The sequence below is a fragment of the Amaranthus tricolor genome, chromosome 8, assembly GCF_026212465.1.
Source record: "Amaranthus tricolor cultivar Red isolate AtriRed21 chromosome 8, ASM2621246v1, whole genome shotgun sequence".
Taxonomy (NCBI): Eukaryota; Viridiplantae; Streptophyta; class Magnoliopsida; order Caryophyllales; family Amaranthaceae; genus Amaranthus; species Amaranthus tricolor.
The window spans coordinates 23466710-23494163 of record NC_080054.1 but is presented as its reverse complement, the minus strand read 5'-3'; the positions used below and the strand labels follow the sequence as shown (position 1 = coordinate 23494163).

General features: G+C 35.4%; 2 protein-coding genes across 6 annotated transcripts in view; both read left to right on the top strand.

Annotated features, from left to right (window-relative positions):
• The first annotated feature begins 1716 nt into the window (after positions 1-1716).
• Positions 1717-7445, top strand: LOC130820862 (protein root UVB sensitive 4). 3 transcript variants are annotated; one of them, XM_057686402.1, is made up of 10 exons: positions 1717-2327; positions 2513-2659; positions 2921-3067; positions 4867-4929; positions 5004-5080; positions 5299-5404; positions 6016-6118; positions 6211-6362; positions 6448-6513; positions 6625-7443. In XM_057686402.1, the coding sequence occupies exons 1-10, from the start codon at positions 1830-1832 to the stop codon at positions 6871-6873; spliced, it is 1608 nt and encodes a 535-aa protein (XP_057542385.1). In that variant the 5' UTR covers positions 1717-1829; the 3' UTR covers positions 6874-7443. The 3 variants fall into 3 exon arrangements, with proteins under 3 accessions (XP_057542385.1, XP_057542387.1, XP_057542386.1); XM_057686404.1 differs by having other exon boundaries at positions 6613-6748; XM_057686403.1 differs by lacking the exon at positions 5299-5404 and having other exon boundaries at positions 6021-6118; positions 6625-7445.
• Positions 7446-8474: 1029 nt separating this feature from the next.
• LOC130821253 (uncharacterized) overlaps positions 8475-27454 on the top strand; it is a 37982-nt gene continuing 19002 nt past the window's right edge. For all 3 annotated transcript variants that reach the window (XR_009045317.1, XM_057686939.1, XM_057686940.1), the window contains exons 1-5: positions 8475-8913; positions 9004-9091; positions 14693-16950; positions 19546-19660; positions 19898-20743. Coding sequence is in view for 2 of the 3 variants with exons in the window: in XM_057686939.1 (XP_057542922.1) it covers positions 8627-8913; positions 9004-9091; positions 14693-16950; positions 19546-19660; positions 19898-20743 (3594 nt within the window). In the remaining variant the exon portion in view is untranslated. The remainder of the gene's footprint in view (positions 8914-9003; positions 9092-14692; positions 16951-19545; positions 19661-19897; positions 20744-27454) is intronic.

Here is a 27454-nt window from a genome sequence, read left to right as displayed (position 1 = left end):
ATTAACGTTGTTTATTACCACATACTAAACTGACCTTAAAAACTTACCGTTAAAGTTGTGCATAGATTCAACTAGTTCAATTTATTTTTACTTGATATTGAAGACATTCAAATTATGTAAGTAATAATTAATTTTAAAAAAAAACTTTGAGATTTAATTTCAACAATAATCAATACATGCATCACATACTCAAAACAAACCCATAAGAACTCTACTAGCCCCTATCTTATCCTATGGGCTTTAAAACCATTACCCTATCTTACGCTATAGACTCTAAAGCATCTACCCTACCTTACCCTACGAGATTTTAAAATATCTACCCTACCCTATCCTACGGGCTTTAAAGCCCCTCCATCATATAAGCTCTAAAAGTCCTCACCATATAGGCTCTAAAGCTCTTATTTTCTATTTTATTCTGTGAATTGTAAAATATCTATCCTACCATATGTTATAAGCTTTAAAAATGCTACCCTATCATATTCAACCCTTTAGGCTCTATCTTACCCTATGGGCTCTAAAACCCACTAGCCCTTACCCATCTAGCCCCAAAAGACCCTTAAGCTTCTAGGAAATTTGAAAAGGTTAAGTGAAAAAAAAAAAAAAAAATTAGTTTTCAAACTTATTCCAAAGGTAAGTGTGAAAATCTTAAACTTGAAGTTTGGGGCTATTCACAGTTAGTAACTGCGAACAGGTCAAAAAAGAAAAAAATAGTTGTTCCCACTTAGTAACTGGGAACAACTTTGACTTTTTTTTTGACTTGTTCGCAGTTATTAACTGCGAACAACTATCTGTGTATTTGTGCAGCTATCGATTCGCAGTTACTAACTGCGAACAGGTCAAAACAAGTTAAATAGTTGTTCGCAGTTAGTAACTACGAACAACTATTTTGTCATATTTGGTTGTTCGCAGTTAGTAATTACGAACAGCTCCAAACCTCAGGTTTGGAATTTTCACGCTTACTTTTAGAAAAATTTTGAAAACTTATTTATTTTGTTAATTTTTTTTATTTTTTCACTTAACCTTTTCAAATTTTCAAGCTTCTACCTATCTAGCTCCAAACGATCCTTAAGTCCCTACCCTAACAAACCTAAAATCCCATGCCCATATAGCCCAACCTTCAAATATACAAAGGTGTTTATAAGATTGTAGTAGGCTTGCCTTTCTTTCCCCAACCAATGTGGGAGGTGAAACATGCATAATTATACTTATATTTTGCTATTCCAAGATTTATCAATATGCAAGATTAACATCCTCACCAGCTTCAAACACCCAAGCATAAGAATCCCGCCCTCGATCAGGATTCATCTATATGCAAGCTATGGTCCTCACATAAAAGACATTAATCAGTAAGACTTTGAGAGGCAAACTTTAAATCATTTGACGAACTGATTATTCCTATCTGAAATAGGCTATTATTTAATGAACTAATGTCCATGTATAGTTTTGATGCTTTTGAACTTACTAGCACTTCCATAGTTCCATTGAATTATTTTCGCAAATTAAGCATCACACACTTTTTAGATGATTGTTAATAGCATTTATTAAAACTATATTTGTAAAAACAAAAATTCTCAAATGAGATAGTTGAGAATAACACAACATATATTTAATATTAAAATAATAATTTATAATTTTAAAGTGGTTATTTTGTATGGTATTAAAGTGATATATTAAAGATGGTCATGTGGGCCCAAGCCACTACAAACCGCAAGGGGTTTATCTGACATTCCTGATTACTCCCTCCTAAGCCCTAAACTGAACCCTCGATCAGCAACGAAGAACTCATCAAAGTTTCAATTTTCCCAAATCAATTAAATTTGTCAGTTCTTATGCAATCATCCACAACAATTCCTTTAAACTTTCAATCCATTCAATTCTCATGGAAATCATCTTTCCCCCCAATTTTATCACTCCAAATCATCCCCAATTCCAATTCCAATTCCAATTCCAAAACCCTATTTTCAAACACCACATTTAATACTTTTTCTCTCTTCACCTCCATTAAAACCTCCCAAAACTCAAATTTTCGACAACCGTTTATAGAAAAGGACCAGTATTTGCTAAAAACAGAACTTCCTGTTGTAGTTAAGAAAAGTGGTAAAGATTTTAAGTACTTCTGGAATGGGAATTCCCTTGAATTAATTTGTGTTGATAGTGAAGATACTCTATCAATTGTTCAAGGTATTGAAGTGGGCATAAGAAAGTTTCTTAGAATAGTGAGAGATTTTTTCATTCCAAAGCAAGTTACTGAGAATTACATTGAATATGTCAAGTGGAAGTTTTTGCATAGAGTTTTCAGTTCTTCCCTTCAAGTTCTTGCAACTCAGGTAATTCTTTTGAACTGCTGAGTTTTATTTATATTGTTTTGCTGTAATTGTTGGTAAGTAAAATGGTGTTGGGTTTGTTATAAGAAGATTTGGTGCATTGAGAATCTGGTATTTATACAAGAAAGATCATTGATATTCTGTATGAATTGCATATACTGAGATACTTAGTAATTCTATGAAATCAGGCCATGTTTCGAGCTATAGGAGTTGGGCATGCTCAATCACTGTCATCAGCTGCAGCTATGAACTGGGTTTTGAAGGATGGACTTGGTCGATTGAGTCGGTGCATTTATACAGCTTGTGTTGGTTCAGCTTTCGACACGAATTTGAAGGTATATTGAGTTTTAATGTATTTGTCTCCATTTGTTAAACTGAATCTTTGTAATCTATGGTTGCCTTGTTTAAGTGTTGTAACTACTTGGTGTCTCATCAGAAAAGGGTGAGGGGGTGGGGGTGTTCTAAATTGGCAGCATAAAACTGAAACCAATATATGGATAGGAAAAGAGTGAAGTTCTAAAAGAGTACTATTCCTTATCAATTTTTTTGTATGTGATTTATTTGTAGATTAAATATTTATGACTTCCTTGTTGAAGAGAGTTAGGTTTGCGACTTCAGTTATGTTCAGCTTAAGCATTGGAATCGAGTTGATGACCCCTGCTTTTCCACATTGCTTCCTAATTCTTGCTTCTGTGGCCAACATTGCTAAACAAATAAGCTTGGCGTGCTACCTGGCAACTGGTGTAAGGTTCCATTCTCAGCATATACTTCTGTTAATTCTGTATTTTCGTTTGTTATCTTTTTCTGCAATTAGAAGTTGGAACTGCACTATAATCAAGGACAAATCACTTGAATAAGGGCCTAAGAGATAGATGAATGTAAAGGGTCTTCTCCTCTACAAATGCCGGCTTGAAATTGACTATTTGAGTATGACACTTGTTTTCACGGGTTTTCACCGGGTTCTCTCTTAGAATCACAAGAGTTGCACTGAAAAGTCTAACCATTCCTGCTTTACTCACAAAATAAACCAAACCAGAACAATTAGCATTGCTTAAAGAGTTCTCCATTAATCAAATTCATAACTTGTGGCAAAGATCACGTATTTATGCGTTACTTAATTACAAAATCTTCTGTATATGAACATATAAATGTTAAGCTATTATTATCTTATTCTTGAATCCTTTTTCCCATGCAATTACTTTTGAGTTGGATGAACTCCAAACCTTCAATTTCATGTAGATTTTACTGCAATTTGAAGGCTTATAATCTAAATTATTTTTTCCTATTGGTCTCCTTGAAGTTCATGTGAACATTTTGTATATACTATGTTGATATTTCCTCTGATGTGGGCTTAAGCTGATTTCAGCTTTAAAAACAGAGGTACATAAAAAAAATAAAACTTTGAGAAGCCCCTCTCATCTTGACTAACAAAATGGGACAACCTTGTAACATGTTTTGTGAGATTTGTAAAATCTAAAACAATCCAAATTCCACCCATCTTCTAAACTAAACTTGTTTTTGTAATTTTTTGGATTTTTATTAAAACATATGTTAGGGGCTATGAATAGCTATGTTACTTAGATATAGATTCATGTGTTGCACTCCGAAACTTGTCCGATTGTCCGGCATGGTGATGCTTGAAATATCTGGACCTGAGCAAAGCGTCAGGCTTTTGGGCACAAACACAAACTCAACAGTTAATACATATTTTTATTTTAAATTTTTTGCGATATTTTCCAATTTTGAATATTAAAGGATATTATAAAGGCTTTTTAATCTTAGAAAGTTTAGCTAATAGGTTACTCAGGTCAACAACTTAAAAACCAGTTATCAAAACTATACAACCCATTTGATTTTGCTGTGGTGGCACTTTTATAAATTAGCTTTACTAAGTACGAATTAGTAACTATACAAAACTAATCACCTTAATTATTAAATCAGCTCTATAGCTTTAGCATGAAGGTCTAAAGGTGATTATATGAGTCAAAGCTCAACTCCTCTAGTTAAACTAAAAATATTATACTTATTCAAAACTATAAACAATATTAACTCCAAAACCCTGTAATTTAAGGCCAAATCTCCTAATGAAGCCTTGATTTGTAAAATCAATAAAATCCAGTTATTGAATAATTAAATTATAATCTTGGACTTGGATGACCATGGTGCATGCGCAAAATATGCATCATTCGCTATTTCCCCTTTACAAGTACAATGGGCGACAATGGCAGGAAAAAAATGATGCTTAAGACTATTTTGAGAAGATTCACCCGATAGGTGAAACATGAAATTCATTCATGTTAGATTTTTCCTTGAGCTTTTACCTTCCCTTATTCAGTATTCCTGGGTGCTAACTGCTAAAAGCAGATTCATGGTCTCGTGCTTTGGTTATTGCTGAGTTGTTTCAATTTTCACTTGTTTGATTGCATCAGCCTCCTAAGAAGTCTGTTTGACGAATTTCTAGCAACATTGAATACCTTGATCCTGCAATATTATATAAGTTACTTGTTATGATATTGTACGTCATATAATTTTGTATTACCAGACTGCTGTTCATCGAAGCTTTGCATTAGCTGACAACATGGGTGAGGTTTCTGCAAAAGCGCAGGTTGGTTGTCTTAATTTGAGTAATATTTTGTCATTAATATTTAAAACATATGTTGATATGTTTTGTGCGTTCAGATCCAAACTGTGTGCTTTGATAATTTGGGTCTTCTGTTGGCTGCATCATTAAATGTTATGTTCAAGAATAATGAAAGGTTTGAACTTTTTATCTTATTTTTAATTTCCATACGTGAAAGGTTATCTATTGTAACCACTTGTTTAACTTTTAATTTTCTTTGTTTGTCCATGCCTGTTATCTTTTATCCTTCTCTTTTTTACCTTTCAACAATTTCTTGTAATTCAGTATTCAGTAATGTTGTCAAATAGTTTTATATGAAGTATTACTTAGCAAACCTTTTCGATGCTACTTGAGATTGCAAGCAGGTTTACCATTTGTGGTATACCCTATATTCTCAGCAATTGACCTATGTGGAATTTACCAATCGCTCAAGCATGTTCATCTGCAGAGTTTAACCAAGGTTGGTTTAGAGCTCTTTCTAAATAAAGTCACAACTTTGCATGAATACCACTCTTGATTAGTGAATCTTTTTTCGAAGTTTTGGACACTGTGACCTTGATTTGTGCCCGTGAAGCAGGGCTTTGGAGCTAGTTGAGGAGTAATGGGAGAGAGGAAAAAATGTGATCAGAAATTCCGAATCTTTTTAATAGGATGCTAGTTTTTCTTTAAATTACCACCAAAGTAGCAATACCCAAGGCTGTTCCCTAGTGTCTAGAGTTAGTGAGGGCCCTAATACTCAAAATTATGGATGATGAAGTATCCATTTAAAAATTTACAATTTATGATTGATTCTTCTATCAAATAAGAAGTATATGACACGGCTACATTTAGAATGATAATTATTATATTTAGGTCCGTCTCTGTTATTTTTCCGAACGCCTGTTAAAGTTCAGATTCGACCCTTTATAGATAAGACCTATTTCTTTTAGTTTGCCTAGGGCCCATAAAACACCAGAAACTGCACTGGCAATACCAATGCATAGATTGTGCTAACAAATGAAGGAGTCGCTCTTGTTTACCTTTCAAATTAATATGTAACAGTCAAATAAATAACTCACTATACTTTTTCAGGATAGGCTTGAGCTCATTCTCAACAAATGGATTGAGTATGGATATGTACCGTCACCGGCTGAAGTGAGCAAGCTGGAAGGAGTTAATCTTTGGGAAAATATCGGTGAGTTCCATCTACTGAAAGTTTCATGCATTTCTAATTAATCACATATTCTGGAGGATAATATGAATTCTTTTATTTATGTGCAAAATCAGGCAGTAAGAAAGGAAAATGGCCGATCCGAATCGGTTGCTTGGACCCCAAAAGACAGATACCGCTCTTGACAGTTTTGACAATGAATTCTCTGAGTAGAGAGGATTTTTATTTTATTTGCTTAGAAACCCGTCATGGAACGAGATTGCAAAACGTGAGTGCAAATATAGTTTTTTGCCTTCACTTTATCCAATTTCATTTTTCTTTCCCTTCTCATTTTTTGCGACTCTCTTCCTCAGCAAGGAATTCTCATTTCTCTTCGAGAAGGTGCAAGTACCGAGGATATGATTTTGGGTTTGCTGCAGGTTAATCTTTGAACGCTCATCTTCTTTCCCCGACTAATTGCTAAAAGCTTTTGGCTTATTGAAGATTCGTGAACAAATAATGTTTCTCATTTGTTGTAGTTGCTATGACAGGCTTGCTACATCCGCGAAACTCTTAATTCAAATAGCAGTATGTGGGAAGACATCTTAGAGGGCTGTCGTATCTCACATTCTCATGCCATGAGATGGTTTAATTTGATTCAAGACTGCAAGAGGCGTGCACAGGTAGACCTGACCGCATTGCAAGAACAGATGTTGAACTCAAGTTGGGTTACGAAGAACATTTTGTTAGGCACACAAGAACAAGTTCGATACAGTTTAGAAGGCGAAACCAACTCATAGTGATTACTGCATGACCCAGCTGAATTACAATGTTGTTGGAGGACCAACACAAAAAGCAAGTTTTCGTTATCATCATTATACCCAATATGTCGCTCTCGAGCGGGTCTGGGTGAGGGAAGGTGACGGATAATCCATACTCGTACTCTCTTCACATGGAGGAGTAGAGAAATGCAGTCAATTTTGCCTTCAAACAAGCAGTAATTATGACTATGTAAAAGCATGCGCATGTTCAATAATCTTCATGTAATTGTGACTAGGAATGGGCATGGTTTTCATACTCTACCTAGACCATGTTGGACCCGACCCTATTTCAAAGGTTCAGGTCTAATAATTCGGAACTCTATGTGTTCGAGTCTAGAGTTGAAAAATAGAGCTTGTAATTGGTATAAATTTTCAGAGGCAAATTCGACTTTAGTCTTGAATTATATATATTAAATTTTATTTATTTTTTTAGTTAGTATCTAGCAAAAATCTTGTGAAAATTTACCTTGAAGCATTTGATTCATAACCATTGTTACATTATTAGTAGGTTGTTAATAATGTTATGTACTTGTTGAAACGTTTGTATGCTATAAATATACTACCTTTAAAAAGTTTTAATTCCAAGATGAAGAATCACTAATTTAGAATACATTAGTGTAATTCATTTATTTATCATATTTTTTGAACGATCGTTTTCTTTTTAAATAAATATAAAAATTTTTTGAACACTAAATCTTTCGGATCTGTTTTTTAGACTCTAGATCTTTAGACCCCAAGGTTTTGAGCTAATAATATATGTTAAATATAAAGATTTAATAAAACGACCTACAATTCATTTATGAGTGGAACCAAAAAAATATTAATTTATATTACATGTAAATTATTCTTTATCGATGAAAATTGAGCATATTTATTCGATATTTTGGATGTGGCCTAAGGAGTTATTCTTTATGGCGGAAGATGCTAGTTTACTAATAAAATGTGAGCCAAGCAAACGAGACATATTAGGCTGATTTTATGAAATAAATACCAAATTTTCAAATTAGTACTAAATCATTGTTGTTTATATGTGTTTTTTAATCTTCCTAAAGTAACAGTTCTACAATAAAAAAAACATTGAGAAATTTCACTAATTTTGTCCTACATCAATACTACCAAGAAAGTTTTTTCACTTAGGACATATCAAATGGAAAATTTTCCCATTACATTAGATGTCGCTTGTTGCTTCATTAATTTATTTATTTATTATTTTTTTAAATTTTTTTTAGTTGTTCCTTTCTAAAATTATTGCACCCATTTTCTTTTATGTAGGGCTCTTATATATTTGGAGTAAACTTCGACTGCTTTTCTCTAGTTCTCCTTATAAAAGGAGTACGAATAGTGATTATTGATACTTTTTTTAATGCAAGGTAGACTGAAAAAAGAAATTGATAACGATTAAATCTAATTTTTTTTTTTTTTAAAAAAGCAATTTTCTTAACCTAATTGATACTAATAACAATTCTCCGTAACCTTGAGTGACACTTAATTTATTTCCCAAACTCGTCACGTGTGACATGTGACATTTTAAAATCGTTAATATGGAATTATTATTATTATTAAACCTGGATATTCTACCATTCCATTTCCCTCTTCAACCTTCCAGCGGGTGCAATTTTGTCCAAAGTTCTCTCTACTTTTCCCTTTTCAATGGCGGGAGCTGAACAATCTTCACATACTTAAATAAACGATCAAAAACCAAATTTCCACATTCATCTTCAAGATCTTCAAGATGCTCTTCAATGGTTTCATTCTGCGAAGACTAACTTCTTTATTACGACCATGGCTAACACAAGAACCACAATTACAAATCAAAATAGGGTTTTTTCAATCTTTAATTGCTGCCAAAAACCTAATTTTTGACATTTCAGCTTTAAACAATCTGATTGATGATGATGTAGAGTTGAAATTCTTGTTTAAAAGTGTAAAAATTGATGAGGTCATTGTTCGAGTTTGTCATTGGTCCTCTCCTGCTTTTAATGTCGAAATTAATGGGGTTAATGTCACTCTGTTTCTTCAGTACGTTTTTTTCTCTTCTCTTGTTTGTTCAATTGAATTCTTTGTGATTTGTTACTACAATTATTTATTATTTTCATTTGATTTATTTAGGAAACGACTTGTTAAACGAGTAGAAGAATCTGTTGATGATTACTTGCACAAGAAAAAGAAGAAGATTCTTGCTGAAATTGATCCTCATGTAAGCTTTTATCTTTTAGTTTTTTTGTTTGGGGTTTATTGGGAACAAATGATTGTTTAATACATTCTTTGAATTGACTCTGCTTGTTTGGAACATTTTATGTAATTTTTGTTTAATGTTATGCAAAAGTTTTTATGAGGTAAAACTTGTTGCTCAATTATTTCTATTATAGTTTTTTTTGCTCCAACTATTAGAGCACACGAAATGTTTCTTCGGAGGAACATATACTGCTTAGTTAGGTAATTCATATAGAATGAAAAAAGCTAGTGAAATAATTTTACACCTTTGGTCCTTCAATTTGCACCACTTTCCATTTTAATTTGTCCCACATTTTGCACCCTTTCATTTTTGGCAATAGTTCCCTCTCCTTTCAATCTCCTTCACAAACTTATACTATGTTTTTCTTAATCCCTCATTTCTATCATCCACTTGCTTTTTTGTCTCATTATCCAATTTAATTCCCTTTTCACTGATTTTCACTTATTTTGCAACTTGTGCAAAATGAAAGGGATTGAGGGAATATCTTTTAGTTTTATTTGTTGATATCTAATATTAACGAGTTGTTTTTGCGTTTTGATTAAGATATTTGATCATTGTAGTTTTGTTTTGATCTTGATTAGCCCTTTAGAAAATTGAGTGCTGTTTTTGTTGCATGGTAATCATAAGCATATATGTTATGATAGAGCATTGGGTGTACAAGCCGGTTATCTATGAAACATCTGTTGAATCCTAATCCAAGTAGGACTAAGACCGGGATGATAAGCCATAGATACTTTAAAGTGGCCTTTTTGGAGGAAATATATAAGCTTTTTGATGTTTTGAGATGGATAGAGGAGGTTGGATTGATGATGTCTTGTGAAAGAAAATAATAAAAGAAAGATCTTTAAGAAAATCGGCTATGATGAGACCAATTAGGGATAAGGGTATTTTGAGTTTGGAATATGACTAAGATCAAAGATCAAATCTTTATGAAATTTTATGTGTGAGGGACATGGAAGAGCTTTTAGAGGAGTTTGGGTTTGTCAAAGGTATGATGAATAGCGATTGTGATGATTATGATATTGAATAGACGCAATAGCGTGGGATGATATGATGATGAGATTGAAACGACACTTAAGTCCAATTTTGATACAAATACATCACGAATTCGAACTCAAGAACCCTGAGAATACAATTAAACTCGCTTAGGGTTTGATTAGCATTGACGACTTTTTCACTCTCCAATCCTCCAAACGAGCCAAGAAAAGCTAAAAGCTCGAAGTATTTGATCATGGATTCACTATATATTCTCATTCAGCGACAATGATTATTTATAATACATCTTGAAACTAAAATTACAAAAGAAAAGGAAATAACTTATTAAGTGACTTTCAAATATAACTTTTGAAGCTAACAACTAAGATTGCTTGTTTCCTGGCCTATAACAAAACCTTACACATTTGTACTTAGTTTCTTAGTCCAACTCGACTTTTGGTCTGATTAGGATTCTTCAATATAACCATGAGCAGGATTGTAATTGTTGGGACTGCATCTACATCATCTATTCTCTGTGTTCTTTTTTCTCCTCACAACTTTCAAGTAGTGTTTTGTATAATTTAGCCAATTTTTGAAGTAGCGTTTTGTATAATAAAGTCGATATTTCTTTCGTTAGTTTAGGGAGTCGTGGGGTCAAATTTTCAAGAATTGGTCCCAAGGTTTCAATTTTCTCCTATACATGTTAATGGATCTTGGGCATGCTCATAAGCTCCTTTTTAAGCCACTCTTACTAGGGAACTTAGTTAAATCTTATATGCCTTAGGTTGGTTCTTGGTGGGTTGGATGGGAGTGAGGGTGATTTTCTTGTCGTTGTGGGTGAAGGAGTAGGTGTTCTTGTAACCATCATACATTACCCTCGGATCAAACAACCATGGTCTACCCAAAAGGACATGACAAGTGTCCATGAGCAACACATCACTCCAAATCTCATCCACGTACTTCTTACCAATGCTTAATGACAAAAGGGCTTGATGGGTAATAGTAATACCTTTTCTTTGGTTGAGCTATTGAATTGTGTATGGTTTTGGATGAAATATCGTTGGAAGGTTGAGCTTTGTGACCAAGGTTTGGAGGCCATGTTGGACCGTCATTGATCATCAAGCAAAAACTCTTTCTTTGATCGTGCATCGAGTATGGAGTATGGCTTCCCTCTCCAGATCTTCCTCTTACACTATTGTAGTATTTCTCACCATTAAACAATCTCCTTCATTAAGCCTCTTTGAGACATAGGGTTTGTCATTCACCATTAAAGATTTTAAATTCGGTTAAAGTGATGGCTTTCTTGTTTAGGCACTCGGAGGCAATATGTTTGACATAAAGCATCATTGAGGCTTTGATTTTTGAGAGAGGGTTGGTTTAGGGGTGGTTTGTGAGGTTGGTTTTGGCGCCTTAGTAATTTCCCATAGAGCTTCATGCATAGGTGTGACTAGATTTGGCATTGAGCTTAGTCTTTTACTATGGTTTAACTTTGTGGGCTAGGTTAATAAAGTTTTTGAGGGTTGCATATGGATGTAACTCTACAACCTTCGAAATCTTTTAGTCTAGTCCGCCAAGAAAACATACCAAAGTTTGGGGTTCGTCCTCTACTACTCAACACTTCATCACATATGATTCAATTTTGATAAATTTTCTTCCGTTGTTCCAAGTGATGGAACTTCAAGAAGCAGTCTTGCACATATTTTTGCAGGTTTATTGCAATGATCTTTAGCCTTTTCTCCTTTATGGTTTGTTGATAGTCAAAAGCCATTCTAGAAAATCGTTTGCGTTTAGCCTTCCTTCCAACTTTCGATTGCCCACTTTGATTTCATTTTCATAGTGGACCAAGGGTTAATTGTTTTCGTCTCTTTGATCAAGAGGTGTAAGGATCATTTCTCAACTTTAGTCATTGGACCCATCAAATGAGTCCCCTCTTGACACCTCATATGTTAAGAAAGGTTTTTAATTTTCTTCCTCATGTACTCTATGCAACGTCTGTATCTTGTCTTTTCTTTTGTCTTTTCTCTTTAAGCTTGAGGATTTCTTCTTAGAGCTTTTGATTTTCAGTGGAGTCTTAGGCAGCCATTGTAAGGTAAGGTGACACTAAGAAACTAGGGTACAAGCCGACTCTAATAGTACTGTTCTATAAAAATTCAGTTGATTCCTAATTTGAGATGGACTAAGATTGGGATTATAAGCGAGGGAAATTATAATGTAGTGTTTTCGAAAGGAAATATAGAAGCTTTTTAATGTTTTGAGGTTAGGGATGGATAAAAGATGATGTTAGAAGAGAGAAAATGATAAAGGAAGGATCTTTGAGAAAATCATTTATGATGAAACCTACTAGGGTTTGGGGTATGTTGTGAGTGTGGAATATGATTAAGATTTAAAGATTGAATCTTTATGGAAGTTTATGAGTGAGGGACACATGGAAGGGGTTTCAGAGGAGTTTGGGTTTGTCAAAGGGTTCAAGCATAGTGTTAAAACAAGGCTACATCGCATCACATCGGTTACCTTGTAAAAGTTATACAAATAAACGAATTGATATTTCCTGTGTTGTGAAGGTGTGAGAAAATCACGTTTTGGATTGTATTAATGGATATCTGATAATTTAATTGATATTTAGGCGTTACGATAATCACATTAATCTTGGTATTGCATCACCTTTTTGTTACCGTGATCACGACTGTCACTGCATTTTTATACCATGGGACAATTCGTGATTCCAATGACGAGTTTGCACATGTAGGTTGATGTTAAAGGCGATCGTGTTTTGACGATGATGTTGAATGACCTAAATGATATGGGATTATATGATGATGATAAGATTAAAACAACACTAATCAAATCTTGACACAAATGCACCACATAATCAAGCTCAAGGACTCCAAGAACACAATGCACACTTGCTTAGGTTTAATAAGCTTTGTTTGAACGAGCCAAAACAAGAACATAAAGCTCTCAATGTTTTTGATAAAGTCAATATCTATTCTCATTCAATGGGACTCTGAAATTGAAATTGCAAAATAAAAGGAATTCACTGATAAATCAACTTAGCCTAAACAAAAGCAAACATAACTTTCTAAGCTAACAAATAGGATCGTGTGTTTCTTGCCCCATAACAAAGCCTTATTGCCCCATAACAAAGCCTTACATGTTTGCATAGTGTCCTAATCCAACTCGAAATTCCGTTTTTCTTGAACCTAGGAGCAATTTTAGCCTTGAATATTTGATCTTTGAGATTGAAAGAACAACGTGATTCTATTTGTACTCAATTTGGACTTTGGAATCTCGACTTTTGAATTTAAATGCCAATTAAGGAAATTGCACCGTTCACATGTGTCTTGGTTGGACTAAGCTTGTCTTGACCTTTGATCTCAGACTTAGACGAGATTGGACTATTAATGAACTCGAATTCATCATTGTTGGACTTGAAAGATCATCAATTGGATGACAAAATCACCATAGTACTATGATAAGGGTTGGGCGTTCCTTGGCCTTTTTACTTTGTTGGATCTTCTTGGATGAAATCAAAATATTGGGTCTATGTCTTTCTTATGTTGATGCTGATTGTCTTCTTGGGCCTCTTCATCATAACCCTTTGTCATAACCCTTCTTTCCACTGTTAGTACAAGACTCTTTCCAAAAATTAAAGGTTACACTTCTATTTCTAATAGATTCTCCCTTAATAGGCCAAATGGCCTTAGTGTAATAACAAACAACTGAAGCTCCTACGAGTGTTTTTTTAATACAATAAACAAAACAATAATAGAAAACATTGAACTTCCAAACTCCATCCTTAAATAGTGAACGTCAAGAACATGGTTTCCAACATTGATCATGGGTTTGAAGATCCTCCTAGTTAAGCAGGAGTTGAGCAGGATCATCATTGACAGGATTGGATCACCATCTGTTACCCTTTATCTTTACATGATATTTTAAGCGTGTACATTACCCTATATTGTTTCATACTTCCATAACATTTTAATTGTCTATTTTTTAATCTTGTTATGTGAGCATTGTTTTCATATACATGATTTATGGTGTTTAGTAATATTAAAGATTAATCAAGTGATTTTGGTTGTTTAGATAATGACTTGGATCTACCGTTATCTTAAGGGAACATTGAATAAGGGTTAGGGTGCTCATGGAGGAGTGTTGGACTAACCATTTGTATGCTTAATTGAATTTTTCGGTCATTGACATTGCAAGGATTTAGTCCCTTGACTTGTAAGATGGCTATATTTTTTTCTCTTCCATACATGTCTCCAATATGGGGAAATTCAGTTGCATACTCAATATGGGGTCTCAACCTTGCAACCCTTAATGTGAGTTGCCCTTAGTGTTATTTTGGTCAATCGTTGTCTCTAATCCACTTATGCTGGTTCTGTAACATGTTGCTTATATGACCAAAACAAGCCTTCTCAGTTTTGTAACCTGTTGATTTTAAGGGAATGGTGTTATGCTAATTTATTTTGCCTCGAGTTTTTATAGCTAAATTGGGTATGATTTCTCCTGCTTTTGGTTGCTAATTGATATGGAGTTGGAGTTCTACATCTGTTTGCTGAAATAGTTTACGGAAAATTGCAGGGGAGCACATTGCATGACACTATTGAGAAGATGATGATGACTGCTTCTTCAAAAAGCCAGCTTAAAGATTCCACAATGAATTTGTTATTGATGCATTGCTCTTTTTGTTTGACAGATGCAAGAATACGAGTGGAATATTCTGTTTCAGATGACAACTTTTCATGGTTATGTTATTCAAGAGAGCTTAAAGCACACTCTTCACATAAAGAACTGGGGTGTCTTTTGGGTGGGTTTATTGGTTTAGTTTTTGTTCCTTTGAGAGAAGCTGATTTTAATCTGGAAGCCTCTAAGCTGGAAATAGGAGTTGAGAAGAAAGATCATAGTAGTTGTATCCTTACTTGTGTAAATCCTTCTTTTGGTATTACTTTGAAAGATCTTAGTCTTCTGAGCTCTTCTATTAATGTTTCAGAAATGGACCTTTCATTCTCTCCCTCACAAGTTGAAATGATGGGTGCATTTAACAACCTACTTAATATAGAATGTAGACATTTTAGGAGTGGGAGATTATTATGGGGAATAGCCAGACGTAAAATTCGCAATTCTTTCCTGCCCGTTGGATGTATGTTTTATAGCATTGTGCTGCTAGCAATATATTGGCTACGCCTCGTCAAAGAATATCACTGTTTCCTGATATTAGTTGGATACTCCGAACATGGACTGAAGATGCCAAATGATGGTAAATTTCCAAAATTAGCTGAGCAACAAAGGAAGACAATTTCTCAAATATTGGAGAAAGAACTTCCAGCAGAAGCCATAGCTAGTGCAAGGCGGGTTGCTCGTCATAGAGCAGCATTGATAGAACCTTATGCTGAAGATATTTCAGTGCCACATATTGACAGTGATCCAACAAACTTCTGGTGGATAGTCTTGCCACTAGTTTGCATATGGAAGGCAACTATAAAACTTTTTCATATTGTTGTGACTGTGTTTCGTCTGCATAAGATGTCACTCAAAATTGGTCAACTTATAAAGACTACTGAAGTTATTGATCCAAGTTGTTGCATCTATCTCAGCCTAGGAAAAATATCAGCTGCAATTTCTTCTATAGATGCTAGCTTTCCTCTGGTTCGTACAAATTCAAACTTGAGGAGAAGAACCACGCACACTGATGCATTTTCGTTGTTTTTGATGGTAAAAGGGTTTCTCTATATTTCCGAAGAGGGCATATCTGAGCAGTATACTTACTTCTCTATAGGATGTCTTGAAGTTACCTCTGCACATAATTTTCTTGATTTTGAAAACAAAGCTAGGCCTGAAACTCTTGGTGGTGCTCTTAGAAGACATTTGAAAGAAAGGTTAGATGGTCCAGAAACCATTGTTTCGGGGGAACCTGCTTTAATGTGTTTCCGTTCAAGAGAAGGGGAGACTGGTCATGAAAAAGTTCCCATTTTAGATCAAATGCCTGGTGAGATTGAACTGATATGGAGAAGAATGCAGCAGAAATTTCAGGGAGGCAAGGGCAGCTATGATGGTAGTCCATGGGTTCTTTGCATTATTCAAAAATTTCTAGTATATCCTAGCCTTAAAAGCCCAGATGTGGGGTTCTCAAATTGCAGTTTTATGGCGGGAAGGCTGAATATTGCATCAGGATACTCAACAATATTATCTATTGCCAAACTGAGGGAGTACCTGCAGCATGCTTTCTGCCGGTATGGCTCTCAGAGTGTTGTGGTTCCGTTGCATTCTTCGAAGACCTTTCAAGAATCACAGGAGATCAATTCTTTAATGGGTATTCATTCCTCTTCTTTTCGTGAGTCAGCCGAAGATCACGAATGTAGTAGTTTGAATTTCGCTATGAAGACAATGAAAATGAGTATTCTGAAGTTGCTTCCTGAAAAAAATGTTAAAATGAGAGCCCTCATTGCTGGTCCTCATTTCAAGATATCGGTGAGAAATGAGGAGCTTCCAAGTAACAAATTGGAGCTAAGTGGTATATATGGTGAAAATGGGATTAATCTTTTAATTGATGTCAACAGCATTGAGTTTGCTATATGGCCAACTGCAAAGTTTGTGGTTGTACCATGCAAGGAAGATCAGAGGCCAGATAATTCTGAGTCGGAATTCTTCAAGTTAGAGGAATTTCTGGTAGAGGGATATACGGATGCATTAAAGAATAAATATGCTTCAAAAAGACAAGTTAGACACTTCTATTATATACAATTATGTGGCTTGAAATTATACTTTGAGGATTTGGTGGATAATCATTTGATGCAAATGCTATTATTGAAGCCGATGACTGTTAACCTCTCATCATCAAGGTTCGGAATTTCTTCTGCTCTTTCAATTTTTTCTATGCATTGGAATGTGCATATGTTTCTTGTTTCTACCCCCTCAATGTCACTGTTATATGGATAGTACATGGAGCATTTGATATCATTGTTTGGTAAAGGCTGACATGTAGAAAATTAGCAATGCTGTTTTTAAGGTATCCGCAAGTGAAATTGAGATTTCATCGAAAGGCTAATCTGAGATAAGCAGTATACACCAATCCTAACGATGATGCGGTAATGGGAGTGATGCGATTATTTTAACGCCTAAATATTGCTCGAATCATAAGATATTCCTTGATATGGCCCAAAACACGGTTTTTTCAAACCTTTATAACGCGAGATTGATTGGTTCATTTGTTTTGAAACCTTTTTAACACGGTGATGTGATGCGATGTGGCCTTCTTTTTATATTATGCATTACGTTATGTAATGGCCATTGTGCGACGTGTTTGAGAGTTGACGCAGCGTTAATTCCCGTTATATAACAACAAGTGGATTTTCACGGTCAAAACACCGCATTGACCATTACCTAATGTTTGACGTCCAATATATCACTGTTACAACGTTATTTGTCGAGAAGTGTTTATGGAAAAGTTTATTTTAACATCTCCCTAAATTGTAGAAAAATTCTTCTAAACATCTCCTGGTTAAAATTTCATCAATACCATTAACTCTAATTATTACAGATCAATTAAATTATTGTTATTTATCATTTTAATCATTAAACAAAATAATTAACTAATAAAATTAATTATCCACTAAAAGCATCTCATGTAGTGCAATTATAATAGTTATAAGCTCAAAACTCTCTTAGGTGATCTTTTTCATAAATTCACTTCAGTTTGTTGCAATTTGCAACCGCTATCCGCAACGACCTCGATTTTTTTTTCCTTGGTGACTAGAGTTTTTATTTCTCTAGAGCATAGGAAGTATGAATGCAGAGTAAACCATTTGAACAATTTTCAAAACAATCTGAAAAATTGTCAACTCTTGTTGCTCTCATCTCCAAGTGACTGAAAGGAACTAAGGATGGGATTTTCTGTTTTTTCAATGGTTATTAAATATTTGTATTATCAATCTGAACAGTTTGTAAAAATTCTTTATTGTTGTCAGCTCCTCTTAGATTAACAATCAATACATTTGTGCATTCTTGAATATCTTGGGTTAACAATTTTATATCCAAGATTTCTTGTGTGATACTCAGTCATTACTTTGTTATTCTGTCACTGCAGCATGTAATGGGAGAAAATAAAATTTAAGAATTCTGCTGGGAAATTATAGTTTGGGATGCTTGTTTTGATGATGTCAGAAAGAAGAGACTTAAAAGTATCAAAGTTTTTGTTATCCTTTCTGGTTAACTCATTTCAAAATGATCTCAGCCTCTTAGGTTTATGTATTTTCCATTAATGATTTTGGCATTTTGTCGGATACATCATACCTTATATTCTTGTATGTGTTTTTCATTTCGACAGTATATCTTTTGCGCTTGGAATTCGCAACAGATGGGTCTTTTGCTAAGAACTGACATGGCAATTTGCCGCTAATGAAATGGAAGATTGTTTGGAGTTCACTGAAAATACAGAAAATAAATGCTGCGTCTCAACTATTTTAGAGGCTTGAAATCTCTCCTAAGAAAGCTAAAAAGCTAAAAACAACTGTCAATAATCTGATTTTTTTTGTCTCTCTTTAGAGTTGTCATTCCTTTCTCCACACTCTCTGCATGGTTCTGCCAGCCATTGTTGTTACAAACTCTGATGCAGGTCTTATTATATCCTCTTATAGTTAGTTTCTAGCATCTGTGTATTCTAATTTGCACACCCCCTGTGAACCTTGATGTGGAAATTTTAAATGGATATATGATACATGGTTCACCGTTACACCTTTTGTTCTTTTGTTTTGAAACAATACTGGGTAACAGATCATGTTCCTATGTAGCTGTACATGTCTCTTCTACCAAAAGTGTGTATTCCAATTATTGCTGGGGAGGATCACATGTTTTTGTTCACTTTTGTTGCCTAATATGCATATGCTGATACTCCCTTTACCCTCGTAAAATATCTTCATTAACTTCTAATATATGAGAGCTTTTTTAAGTCAATGGGCCCAACTCAATGTGATGGAGGGTGTATTGCTTATGCTGAAGTCCTTTACGCTGTTGTATCTTTTTCCTTTCATCTGCTGAAATGCCTATCTAGCCTTTTTCATGTCAAAAACATGCGTCATTTCAAATATATATCAGAATGTGCTTTTCAAGATTAATATGTTCTCCACTTGCAAACTCTGTTATCATATCTTCATAATCAGTGCCAGTTTGTTTTTTAAACAATAATGGGTAGTAAAGAGTATGCTCCTATCTCTGTTTCCTCTAACAAAAATTATTCCAATTTGTTCTGAGGAGGATCACATATTGTTTCTCTCTCATTTTGCCGTTATTGATTAGGATGATTATTATTCCACTATGATCCTATTGCTATTATATTGTTTCCTCATCTGCTGAAATGCTTATCTAGCCTTTCTGTTTCTGTATAATGCTTTATGTGCCAAGTTTTCCTTTATGGATTTTTAATAATGTGTGTATTTTAGGGATTGTATGTACTCATTTGCGAGATCTGATATTGCATATGCATTATCTGTACGAGGTTCCATATCGGGAGTTAACGGCTCTTTTTATGTGGACGAGTTATTCGTGATTTTACAGGTACGCCTTTGTTAGTTACCTTGTTCTGGACGTGAGTGTTGTGGATATGATTATCTCTTTGGTTTTTATCTTTTATTAGAACTCTGACACTAAAGGTTTTCTTCATTGTAAAATTTTATATAGTTTTGTTATCTTTCTTTTGTGTTTCATATGTCATCCATGGGTATAAAAAAGAAAAGAAGTTTTTCTACCAAGTTGTGGGTTATGATCTGGAGCCATTTTCAATTTTTCTGGCAGATTGTTAAAGGTCTATTTTTTCCTTCATTGACTCCTGCTTCTGGCTTACGGGAAGTCCCGAGTCATCTGGTAATACCTGAAAACCAGTTTCTGCAGACGGGATCTACAAATGAGGAAATGTTTATTGGAGTGAACAAGGAGGATATTTTAAACTTTGAGAGTGTTATAAGCTTTGTTCGAGCCAGTTTTGAACTTGCGTCATTTGATATTATCCTTCATAAATCCCGAAATGGAATTGACGCTAGAGTGTTTTCAATACTCTTTGATGCTTATAATATTCAAAACCTGAGCTTGGCTGAACTGCCTGATAGTGGAATTTGGCTTTCAATTCAGAAGGCATGTGTGGATGTTTCTATTGGTGAAGCTAAAGCTGAGGCAAATGTAAATTTCCATGAATTTCGAGCTGTTATATTTAGAAACAAAATTAAGATTAGAACTGCAGATACATTTGAAGAGGAGAATGCAGTTATACATTCGATTGATTGCATTTGTGAAGCCTCCCTTTCTTGTTGTACATTTGGTTTGTTGTTGGATTGCCTGAATGATATAAGAGTGCAGATTGGCGCTGATAGTGAAATATCTAACATCAATCCCGAGAGCACACTCAGTTTTCGTTCCTTGATGATTGATAATCTAAATTCAAATCAAATTGAAGATGAAGGTTCAAATTCTAATATACCAGCTGTAGCATCGAGATATATGCTGCTAATAAACCTCACTGGTTATGAAATTTTCATAGGGACATGCTCAATAAAGAATGAAGTCTCTTGGGCTCGCCCGGCAGAAAAGCTCAACTTATCATTGTCTGTTGGAGAAGATTTTCAGAGTATTACTTTCCAGATCCAGGTGTGAATCTTGATTAAATATTTTATTTTAATCTTGATTGAAGATCCACTTTTTCATTTTAATGCCTCTGCATCATCAGCCCCCACCCCTTTCGGAGCTTGCTCTATATATGACGTGTATAATGATCGAACCATTCTAGAGTCGTAGAATTTATATATATGTCCCTTTCCTTAATGTATTGGGCACTAGTCTTGTGAAGTCTTGAAGAGAGGAGAACATTGTCCTCTTTTTTCTGCAAAGGAGGTCTGAAAGAATTGGTTTGTCAAATAAATAAGCAGAATTGAGTATTTTTATTTTATTTATTTATTTATTATATTAAAATTAATTTATTTTTTAATATATCACATATTTGGTGAATCTGATTTAGCATGCTGTTTAACAGCTTAAGGCATGTTTAATTTAGATACTCCATTATGTTTGTTTATGTTTTACCGTGATCGAGGATTATTATGATGCTGCAAGCACCTCACTTTTAGCCACAATGGTACTAGCAATAGTTTATGAACTGGTTTAAGACTTGCATAGCATGATCCCTTGGCTATATAAGGGAAGAATCAATCGGAAATTATTTCCCAAAATCTCTTATCATTCCAAATGTCTGACGCGTAGGGCGTTATCTTTTTACGTTAACTTTGATTAGTCAAGTCCAACTGAGTTCAGTTCAGTTCAGCTCTAACAGGTACTTCAACTCAGTACTTAAATTCTTTTTTTAGGTACAACTAATGTACATAAAACAAGACCTAAGCCAACAATGAGGCCAAGGCCATCAGAGGAAACAATTAAACAAATAATCAAAATAAAAAGTTACATTTCATTCAACCATCTAGTGTCCTCTCTAGAGATCCTGTAATTGAGAGTAAATGAGACTCTTGTTTCATCTTCTGCCTGATTGCCATAGTGCAAAAATGTGGTAATGGCTGCGACCGCGTAATGGACACAGTGATGCATTAATGGTAGTCGGTAAGTATGTTATTTAGTGGCTGCAAATTGAATGAAGCAAAAATCAGAAATATTGAAGAAGACAGTAATAACAGAAATCAGTAATCAGAGAATAGGAGGAGAAGATAGAGAAGATGGAATGCTTGTATAAGGTATAGAGAGCATTGATTTAGGCTTTAGAGTGGCTCAATAACTCCCATAGTCTATACCAACACCTTAATGTACAATAAGTGTACAAGCATGAATGAAATCTATCCCCCTTATGATTATATAGCATACGTACTGTATTCTAGAATACCCCAGCTCAGCACAATAACAGAAAGATTCTCTGTAAAACAGAAAATCTAATTATAATTTATCATGTTTTGCACTACTCTTTTGTAACTGTTTAATTCCCCTTTCTAGAATAGACAGACTTAATACTGGGCCTGGGCCTACCCTCTTCCATGACAATACCTTCTCCATCGAATTTCACCTTGTCCGCAAGGAGGTAATGCGAAAATAAGGTAGATATATTCTGATAATGCACCCAAGTTGTCTTAAAATTAGGAAGTTCTTGCCATTTAATCAATAGCTCCAAAATAAGCTGATTGTTAGAATTATCTCTTCGAACACCCAATAATGCTTCAGGTTCAGCAATTACCTCCTATAAGTGAGATGAATGAACAGGAATATTTGTTGGATTGAAGACACCATCCGTAGCTCGTTTGAGTTGTGAAACATGAAATATTGTTGTATCTTACTGTGGGAAGGTAAGTGCAACCGATAAGCCACCGCTCCTATTTTCTCCAATACCTCAAAGGACCCATAAAAACGAGCTGCTTATTTGTCACATGGTCTGTGAGTTCCACTATTGTCGATAGGGTTGAAGTTGAAGAATGACCAGCTTACCAATCTCGAAGGATTCATCACGCCTCTTAGCATGTACCCATTTCTTCATTCGTTGCTAAGCTCTAAAAAAATGGATATGTAAGTCGTCCATGATAGCTTCTCGCTCTCTCAAAAGATCTTCAAGACTATCCACTTCCATTTTATGGAGTGAGGGTAGGGGTCGACCTATTAATGGACATGTGAGGAGACGTATTGTAGCAATATTCAGCCCAATGTAACCATTTTTCCCATCATTTCGGTTGGCCATTCACAAAACGTAAGTAGGTTTCCAATGCCTGGTTAATAATATCGGTTTGTCGGTTAGTTTGAGGGTGATAGGTTGAACTTCACAATAGAGTTGTCCCCTGCAAACAAACAATTCTTGCCAAAAATTACTCATGAATATTTTATCCTTATCGGACACAGTAATTGATGGAAAACCATGAAGATGTACTATACCTGCAAAAGGATGCTTTGACCTAAGGAAATGGACATAATTTGACAGCGTATCCACCACTTTCAGTACTGTGTCAATTCCCCTTGATTTTGGTAATGCCTCTACAAACTCCACGGTGATTTCCTCCCATACATAATGTGGTATAGGTAGAGTTTGAAGAAGGCTTTGAGGTTGTTGGTGAGACGCCTTTTGCCAATGGCAGATGAGGCTTTCACAGACATATTGGGTTACATGCTTCCTCATTCCCTCCTAGTTCCAGTCTTCGGCTAACTGAAGATGCCCGTTGCTGAATTGTGGTAGTCATGTAACAGTTTTGGGATCGTAGTGCAGTTTTTTTGGAATTACCGTGCAACCTTTGTGAAGTAAACACCCATGTGTAAGAGTGAAATCAGCCAATGCACCCCCTTGAATTATTGATTCCCCTAGTAGCTTAGACAGGTAGGGATCTTTGGATATTTCTTCCTTCAACAATCCCCAATCAACCGAACCCAAGGTTACCAAGGCTCCAAGTTGCATCTGGGCCAGGTTGGGGTGTTGTGACAAAGCATTCGTCGCTTCATTTGTTGTTCTTGGCCTAAATTTAATCTCGAAATCATAGCCCATTAATTTGCTCGTTCATTTATGATATTCTATACCAATTTCCCCCTATTCAAGGATAGACTAAAGAGTCCTTTGATTTGTCCACACAGTGAAGTGTCTCCCAATCAAGTAATGTCGCCATTTCTGTACTTTCAAGACAACGATCATTAGCTCCTTCTCATATATTGACTTAGCTTGACCTAGAATTCCCAAGGCTTTGCTAAAGTATGCAATTAGGCGTTTGTTCTGTGAAAGGACTGCCCCAATTTCCTTACCAGATGTGTCTACCTCAACCACAAAAGAAATATTGAAATCAAGTGCACTCAATACCGGGACTGCTAGCATCGCCTTTTTGAGTTCTTAAAAAGCTATGTCTGCCTCATGATCCCACGTGTAACTATCTTTTAATTTTCGAGTGAGGGAAGCAGCTATGCGGGCATATTTATGAATTAACATCCGCCGTAAGCCACAAAAATCTTCTCAGTTCCTTCAAATTGGTCGGCGTAGTTCAGGCCACCATTGCTTAGACTTTTTCTGGGTCTACTACCACCCTTTTTGCCGACATGATGTGGCCCAAGTATGCTACCACCAACTGTCCAATGTTGCACTTTTTGTTATTGGCATAAAGCAGGTGCTGCTTCAATAACACTCCAAAACTGTGGCCAAATGTTGCACATACTCAACCATGGAGGCACTGTATATCAATATATCATCTAAGAAAACCAAAACTAATCGACAAAGGAAAGGCTTGAATAGTTCATTCATCAAGGATTAAAATGTAGTCGGCACGTCGATTGGACCAAACGACATGACCAAAAACTCATAGTGACCCTACTCAATGACCGGAATGAGATATTTATCGGTCGCCCGCTGTTTCTTTATTAGGATCTTATAGTCCATGTAAAATCGCCACGAGCCATCTTTTTTCTTAACTAGCAATATTGGGCTTGTGAAGGGACTTGTTGATGGTTGAATAATTTCAGCTTGTAGCATATCCACCACCAGGTTTTCAATCTCATCCCTTTCTCAAAGCCTCTAAATTCAGCTCTAGTTACCTACAGACTCCACTCCTTTTTCGTGTCTCATCGGTTCCCAATATTACTACAAACTCTTCCGTGGGTGTTATTAGAATTTTAAGTTTGGCGACTTTAGTAGGAGAAATAAAATTATTGGTTGCCCCCGTGTCAATCATCACTACTACTACTTTACCATGAATTTTTCTGCACAACTTCATAGTTTTAGGGTTATCAATACTCACTACAGAATTTAGTGAGATACTTATGGGTGTTTTAATGGCTTCCTCATTATCCTACCAATCAAGTTTAAGTTGTTCCTCTAGCAACTTTTCGTCACTCACGATAAGCACACCGAGCTCTTGTCGTTTACGCACATGCCCGATCTTCCATTTCTCGTTACAACGAAAGCATAACCCTCTTTCTTTCCCTCTTGAAACACATTTTCCGATAATTGTGGTTTGTTAAAGAAGTTGGGTTTGTGTGTTTAGTATAAAATAAGTCTAATTGGTTTGGACAGTATGTGTTTGGGTTCCTTTTTGATGGGTAAAAGTTCGGGTTGGGTTCCGTGAGTTTTTGTTTAAAACATTGTTATAAGGCCTTAAGCTCTCAACACTTTAGGCCTATTTACTGCCGCCAATTATTTTTCTATTAGTGGCCCACTCCGTGGCCTTTTCCATGCTATCTAAATCAAGTACCCTTAATTAAGTCTGAACTCTAAATCCTCCAATCTAACCTTCGAATAAAATTAGCCAACAAAAGCTCCTTACTCATTTCTTCGTCTAGGTTTGAGGCAAACTGAATGAACTTCACGTACTCCTCCACCGTACTTTCTTGTTTCACAGTTAACCATGGTTCAATAAGAGATCCGCCTTCCTTACCCCGAATGTAGCGAAGCATCATCTTCTTTAGAGCTCTGCAACTGGTAATGGGCCTCTTTTTGTGCTTCCAATGACACTATTAGAGTGCATCACTGTTGCCTCAAATTTTTTCCTTTTCAGTGAGTTGATAAAACATAAAAGTTAAAACAATGTTCTGACTGCACAATCCAACCATCTGACTTATCCCCACAAAAAAATAGGAAGCTCGAGTCGCCTATATTTTTAGTTAACTACATGGACAATTCCTCCTTGATTTCCAAAACAATCTTGAGTTTCTTAAAAAAAAATAGGAAACTCAGACGCCTATATTTCCAGTTAATTGCATGGACAATTCCTCCTTGATTTCCAAATCAATCTTGAGTTTCTTATTAAGGACGTGGCAGTGGATCCAGATGTTCTTTCTAGGTGGATTTTCCATTGTTGAACCTTGATACCCAAGGCTTTTACCTCTACCATCACAATAAAAGCATGGAAGCTTTAAGATCTTTCTGATTTTTTGAGAATTCTTCCTTGGTCTTGTTTTACATTACAACTATTTTGGATTGTGATTCCTCAAAATAGTGCATCATGTCCATGAACCTATCCTCCAGGGAAGTTTGGAGTTCAGGTTTTGAAGCTTGTGGCATGTGCACACTTTCCTCCAAATTGTCCAGCCTATTGTTTTGAGTATGTGCCTTGATCGGAGTGCTCTGATATCACCGTCATGTTAGGGGTGCTGATTGAATGAAGCAAGAATAAAAAATATTGAGAAGAAGAAAGTAATGACATAAATCAGGAATCAGTAAATATGAAGAGAAGAAGATAGAGAAGATGGAATTCTTGTGTTAGGTATAGAGAGCAGTGTGCCCCCCTGAGCTTTTAGAATGGCTTAATAACTCCCATCGTGTATTCTACACTCTAAAATGTACTACAAGCATGATTGAAATCTATCCTCCCTTGTAATTATATTGCAGTTGTAATTGATTAACCAATTCATAAGATTAAACCCTTAAATCTTGTTCATTGGTCATTAAACATCAAATGATCTAGAGTTTCATCCTCATTCGGACATATAGAGCCTGCACTCAATGCATCAATTTAACCCTGGTTTTAAACCTATCTTAAATGGCCAACCAAAGAATAAAAATGTGTTTAGGGATTAAAACTCGACACTGAACCCCTTTTGTCCACTAACATGCTTGCCCTCATCACTAGTAGTCTAAAGCATCCTTAGTGCAATAATGCTCCTTTTAAACATTCAAGAGGAAGTTCCTACCCTTCATTTCATTTTTAACCTTGCATAAGTGCCTAATATGATTATACCCCAATTGGAAGACTGTTGAGGAACAAATCTCCACTAGTGAACACCTTTTACAATCTTTCTTGAATCTACTTGACCCACAAAAATTCTATTCGTAGCCACATGCCAAACCTATCTCCCCACGGTTGCTTTATTCCATGTATCTAATCTTCTAAAGCCTAATCCACCCTCCTTTGGGGTACAAACTTTGTCCTAGCTAATGCTTTCAGTAGGGGTATTCGAAACTACCTGACGCGCCCGAACCCTTAATGGCATGCCATTTTTCCAAAAAATAATTATTTTCTGGGTTAGGTACTGCCTTATCCATCTTAACGGATCGGGTTATGGGCCACTAAATTAGTTTAATCGGGTAGACCTGACCTGTGGGAATATAAAGGAAATACATTTTTCATATTTTAATAATAAAGTCGTATTCCTTTTTTATTCTCATTTTCTCAATGACAAATGCAGTGTGTTGAACATTTGCTCAAAACTAAACAAATTATAATGGTTTGATATTTGATGTTCATGTACCACAAATTATCATATTATGCCACAAATTAAAGTGCAAAACTTAAACCTTTCGACCACAAATTAAAGTGGAAAAATTATAGAATTCTGTTGCACATATAACATCAATCTGGTCCACAAATTTTTCCATTCTGACGTATTAACAGGTACCCTAGCGGGTAC